A 5,943-nucleotide genomic window follows, 5' to 3' on the forward strand; every position below is an offset into this window, starting at 1 on the left:
TCCATGGGGAATGGGTAAAGCTGAACTTTTTTTTTTTTTTTTTTTTTTCCTTTTTGTCTTTCTTCGTGTCCGGCAACGGATCGCAACCCTCAGTGTCGCGCCCGCACGAGACCGGGACCGGCAATGGGATCGCAACCCTCGGTGTCGTGCCCGCACCTCGCTCAGCCAGTGAGCGGGAACCGGTCTGTACGTGGGATCCGAACCCTCGGCGGGAGCACCGGCCCCAAAGCTGAACTTTCATTACATCATTTCATTAAGAAAGCTGTGAAATTCTTGAGTGAAAGGCACAAAGGCCTTGACAGATCTGTTGTTGATTGTATTCTCAATGTATTGTTTATGCAAAGGATTTTTCAAGAATACAAAAGGAAATTAATCTGACCTCTACCATAAATCTTTTAGGTTGATGGACAAGAACAAAACCTGCATCTGAGAAGATCATCTCATCTAACTATAGAGAAAAGGGGCCATAAACAAGTTTCTTGTAAAAAGAGAACCGTGAAACCACACTTGGATATTGCTTACATTTCTTATCATGTTGCAAGAAAGTATAATACTGCTGTAAAAGAGGACCAAAAATAATAAAGGGGATGAAGGAAATTTTTTTAAGGTAACTAAAACATAATTCTGGAGTAGAAAGAAGAGCCTGACTGGGTTGGGGGTTGTGGGGCAGGGGTATTAGACGAGGCACAAAAAGTAAACGTTTTGCCTTGTATATCATCAAGGGCAAATGTGACCTCAAACAAGATGGCAAAAACAGAACCAAAATATTAGGCGGAACAAATCACTGTGTTGACAATCACTTTTTATGTCCTTTTGACTTCCTTTTACCTGCAGATTATTGCTGAGAAACCAGTGGCTGAAACTTCCTGAACTATTTTAGGAAGAGAAAATATATGGTGACACTAAGCCAGGAGAAGAGAAGGCTGATAGTGGAGGCAATAATGAGTTTTGTACAGATAAAGGGTTAGAATATGAATGATGGGAAGATAGGCATTTCCACTAAGTCTAGGGAAAGAAGGAAGGTCAAATCTAAGAAGGGTGCCCTATGGGCTTAGAGACACAAAAGTGACTTTTTTCAATGGAATAATGTTTCAAAATTATAGATACTCTGCTAGGCAACGTTCTCTATATTATAATGGTTTAGGTTCAGTACTGCCCTGAAAAAGCGATAGCCTTTCAATGACCTTTTCCAGACCATGATCATAATTCGGTTTACCAGTTTTCTCTTTATCTCTTAAGATATATGTAAAATAATGATTCTACCCTAAACTGACTTGGTTCTTTAGCCTGGGAATTTCTGTTTTACAGTCCTCGGCTCACAGTATTTTATTTCATGATGCAAAAAAGTCAAAAGAGATAGATGGTCTTGATAGTCTCCTATGCAACAGAACTGCTCACTTCATTTAAATGGAAATGTGCATTTTCATGGAAATTCAGGCCTCTATTGGTGAAGAAAGATAAGCTGCCACTATTAAATAGGATAGTGATATACAAAAAAATAAATAAATAAATAAAGTGTCCTAGAAAACTCATAAAAAAAAGCAGTGAAATTTATAAGGAAAGATAGGTAATGTTAAGAATAAATATACAGATGAATTAAATTTTCTCTCAAATTAGTAACATTTGGATGGTTACGAAGTTAAAAATCCCAGGACAAAGGCTGTAGAAGACAGGTTGAACACACATATCTCTGATGAGCATAGTGACTTACTATGGAAAGACTAATTAGCACATTAGCGTTTATAAATAAATACAAGCCATCAAATAAACACTGTTCATGAATGTGTTAAGAAATGTCATGCGTCAGGTGTGATATCATTTCCCATGTTCTTTTCTTTCTACAAATATTAATGTGGCTATTTTTACTTTTTTTTTTTTTTATAACTCAGTTAAGAAATATTTAATGATCGTATATTTTCTCCCAACTAGAAACTTAAAAAGCATTCTTAATTGTTTCTTTGCCAAAAACATGTAGGCCTTTTAGAATTTTCCTCAGTAATGAATTGTGACTCTACATACTCTTCAGCATTCCTACTGTCAATGCCTTAATCTTGCCTGGTATCATTCACCTGACAATTGTCAGGGCCTGCTCTCTGGTGTCTCCCATCTCCCTCACCCCACTCTACTTCTGTCCAGCATCTGCGCTGCCAACTAAGTGATTTAATTTACATTTTCAAGAGGACTACCTAATGCACATAGATGATGAAGAAATGAGTCTGAGAAGAAACAATCAACACGTATGGGTTGGGTGGGGGCGCACTATCGGGGGTATGAAAGATACAGACAACCCAAGGAAAGTATTTACAGTTAAAAATTGGGCAAGTAACCAGTTGTGCAAGCATGTCATAGATGTTCTGTAACTATTAATTCTTCTTCGGTTTGATTGAACAATTCTTTTTCCACACTGCTGCTGTGGAAATGTCCACATATTCGCTAGTTTTTTCCGCACACAAATAGAGTTTTAGAAACATGACCTGATAGAGTTCATTAACAGAGCAGTACAGCCAGGGGCACAAAAAGGAAAGTTAGGTTACAATAGCTTTGTCTCACGAAGCACTTTTATTTTCCTGACTTTTTGAAGATGGACAGGAAAAGGATTCTTAGCATAATGTTTGAAAGTTGAAATAGTCAAAGGTAAATTAAGATTTAAAAGGAGACATCACTGCATAGGACAGGGTTTAGATGTTCTGGTCTTTACTGAATAACAGAAATCCCAGTATGACTTATTAAAGTTCAGATAAAGCAGGTGGAAAATGATATGAAATAGTTTCTTTAGTAGTTACTGTTTGCTTTGGCAGTATCTGTTACAGTTTTTTTAGGGAAAAAGTATATTTTGGTTGAAAAAAGTCCAAAAACGGAAGAAAAGTTCAATTTCTATATATTGTTTATACCACAGATACTTGATTTTATCTCTCAACATTATGATTTCAGACCCTGGCATTTAATTTATGCACAAAAGGCTACAAGTAAAAATGCTTCTACTGTATCTATATGAGTATTGAACAATTCAGTATAAAAGGACAGCTCACTTTTTCTCGGGGGCTGGAAGAAGAAAGCTGAATATAGTGTGCAATAGAAATTATTCAACCTCGTTTCTGCTCTCTTCTTCTGCTGTGTTCGGAAAACAAGCTTCAAACTAAACAAATATAATGCAATCACTCTTTTCAAGTATGCCTGTTGATGTGCTTTTTGTTCAGTAGAAGGGGATAGAGAATCTGGTTTCGTTCCAGGTCCTTAGTCTTTTTATAAGGCAGACTCTTTGGCTGAGAGCATTAGGATAAAATGTATAGGACCCTTGTGTCAGCTTTCAGAGGAACACCTACAGGAGATGAGCTGATTTACAGTGCACAGGGAATGGAGTGAAATCAGGAAGGACTCTTCCCAAATGTCCCTGGAGTCCTTGAACTAATTCTAGTTCTGTGCGTACCTGGGACATGCTACCTGTGCAGTCACACAGAGCCTTGAGCTGAGGGGCCCAGCAATTGGTTTATTGCTTTGTCGTCACCTTCTTGAAATTCTTAATAATTTGTCAGCAAAGGACCCTGCATTTTCAATTTACACTGGGCCCTGAAAATTATGCAGCCTGTCCTTCTGGGGAGGAACAGCTGTGAAAGAGACAAAGGATAATCAACAGCTTTCTTTCGGCCTTTGTAAGGACATTCCCCTGTCCTGAATGGCCATGCATTGGTCTGTTTAAGGATTACACAGATATCTAGCATCTAGAGAGAGACCAACATTCCTCTTCAGTATCCAATCCCCCTCTTCTATTTTAGGAAAACACCACCTCCCTCCGCCCCCCCTAACCTTTTTAGCTGCATATGTGGCTGCCAAACTCTCTTGCTTTTACGTGTATCCATGCGATGTTATTTGGACCACTGAGATTGGAATAGATGTGTTTTGGAATTGTCTTGAAAACAGAGCCAAAGAAACTGCACTTTTTTATTTTTACAGGCAGAAAGGCAGATATGCTGGTGACCCAGCTTTGACCATTCAGAGGAGGACACACCAGGGGAAAGCAGAGCAAGGAGTAGAAGGAACTCAGTTCCTTTCTAGACCTCCTGAATGAGAGCTCCTTGGCCAGCATGGACTACTAACCTTGGGTCAAGAACTTGAAAGAGGAATAAATCTTTATTCTGGAGTCCCTTTGTTACATCAGCTTAGCCTCTGCCCTAAATAATGTACAGCATAAATTCTTATGGACTGGTTCACAGTAAGTTCACATTTATTCAGAAAGTTAAATAATAGTGCTCTGAGTATTAGAAAATTCTAAATAGGGAAAGTTACTAATTTGCGTTAATGTAATACTAAACTATATTGAACCAAATTTTATCTTCGATGATCCTCAGAACACTTCTGGGTCTTGCAAAGTCTCAAGGTCATCATTATGAGTACTAATTATAGTATATGTCTATAGATGTTGGGGCTTGAGTAAATCTATAATAACCTTATGACAAACTCCTGATATTGCATTTTCAAAGTTAATTCCTGAAGTACTCTAGTTTCTTTGTAATTTATCTCCATTATGAAAAAAGACCAAGGATGTTAAAAATAAATTTTATCAATTTCCTCATTGTTTGGAAACTGAATATGGGTGCTTATTAACTTTTTGAAAATAACATAACAAATAGAAGATAATTTTACTTCTCATTTCTTAATTTTTCAATAACTAAAACTGTTGAAATTAAAAATACTATTTTGATAAACCAGTTACAAAGCCATTAAAGAATAATATGTTCAAAATTGTAGATTGTATGTTTACCTGCCCCAATGACTCTCTCAATGCGAATTCTTGAGGGATCAATCTCCTTTGCAAATTCATGGACTGCTAGGGATGGGTCTTCATATGTATCTGGATCAATGTAAGTCTTCACTCCTGGGAAGCTCACTGCAACAAAAATAAAAGACTGATTTAGTCGAAGAGTATTTTAGTAGTCATATATCTTGTGAATATTTAAATTTGGGAGTGACATACTGAAGTAGTTGGTCTTGCTAATTACTTAATTTTCTCTTTTCTTCCTAACCCACCTCCCACCCCCCACTAAAGCTTTAAAGCTCTGACTACTTGGGATGGAATTTATTTACCTCATTGTTCATGTAAAGTGATTTGGTGGTTTCGCAGAGAGTGAGCTGACAGTTTCTAGAAAACACATTTTTATATTTTTATAAAAAGTTTAATCAGCTCACTCATTCACTAAAACACATGCATTTTACATCTGATCTAGCTCAGACCATGGGGAAGATGAGGCATAAGCCTCCCCCCAAAATGAGCAAGCCCCTTAACACTCCTTCTGGATCCTTTATACTCTAAGGCACTAGGTTTTCCTGAACTCGTGCCCCACTCCTGTGGTCTTTCCCTTTCCAGAAACTCTCAAGCAATAAAGAACAGACCCCATGGCACAGTGACAAGAGGAGCCACCACGAATAATAATTCTGTGTTCTCATAGTTGCTTTCATGGCCAAACTGCAAATAGTCTTGGAATGGACCAGCTTATCTATCCTAGTAAGAAGGATAGGAATCAAAGGCCCAAACCTGGTTACTGGGACTGTAGCTGCTGCTCTTTCCCTGGTGGGAATGGGATTCTGACAGCCCCCACACAGTTAGGATGATAAACAAAAATGGCTGGAAATTCTGAATGCATGTTGCATGTTCATTTGTCAGTATCTGAAGAAGTCACAGATTGCCTATGAAATCCTTCTGCTTTGCTCACTGATTTCTGTTTTCTACTTCAGATGGCTAGCTCCTGGAGGACAGGAGATCATTTCTTATGTATCTGTGTATTTTTCCAAATACCTTGTGTATTTTACAGGTAATAGGGGGCTGGCCAGTTAGCTGAGTTGGTTAGAGTGTGGCCTTATATCACATAGTTCAAGGGTTTAGTTCCATATACCAGCCAGCCACCAAAAAAAAAAAAAAAAAAAAAAAAAAAAGGTAACAAGCATACA

At 37.9% G+C, this 5,943-nt stretch overlaps 1 protein-coding gene across 1 annotated transcript in view; it reads right to left on the reverse strand.

The window, feature by feature from the left end:
- The window catches only part of LOC103594092 (ephrin type-A receptor 6-like), a gene marked incomplete at its 3' end in the record, with an annotated part of 232,578 nt that overhangs the window by 128,950 nt on the left and 97,685 nt on the right, over positions 1-5,943 (reverse strand). The window contains exon 7 of the mRNA XM_008577280.1: positions 4,760-4,885. Within this exon, the coding sequence (XP_008575502.1) occupies positions 4,760-4,885 (126 nt within the window). The remainder of the gene's footprint in view (positions 1-4,759; positions 4,886-5,943) is intronic.

The sequence above is a fragment of the Galeopterus variegatus genome, unplaced genomic scaffold (genome assembly GCF_000696425.1).
Source record: "Galeopterus variegatus unplaced genomic scaffold, G_variegatus-3.0.2 Scaffold1477, whole genome shotgun sequence".
Taxonomy (NCBI): Eukaryota; Metazoa; Chordata; class Mammalia; order Dermoptera; family Cynocephalidae; genus Galeopterus; species Galeopterus variegatus.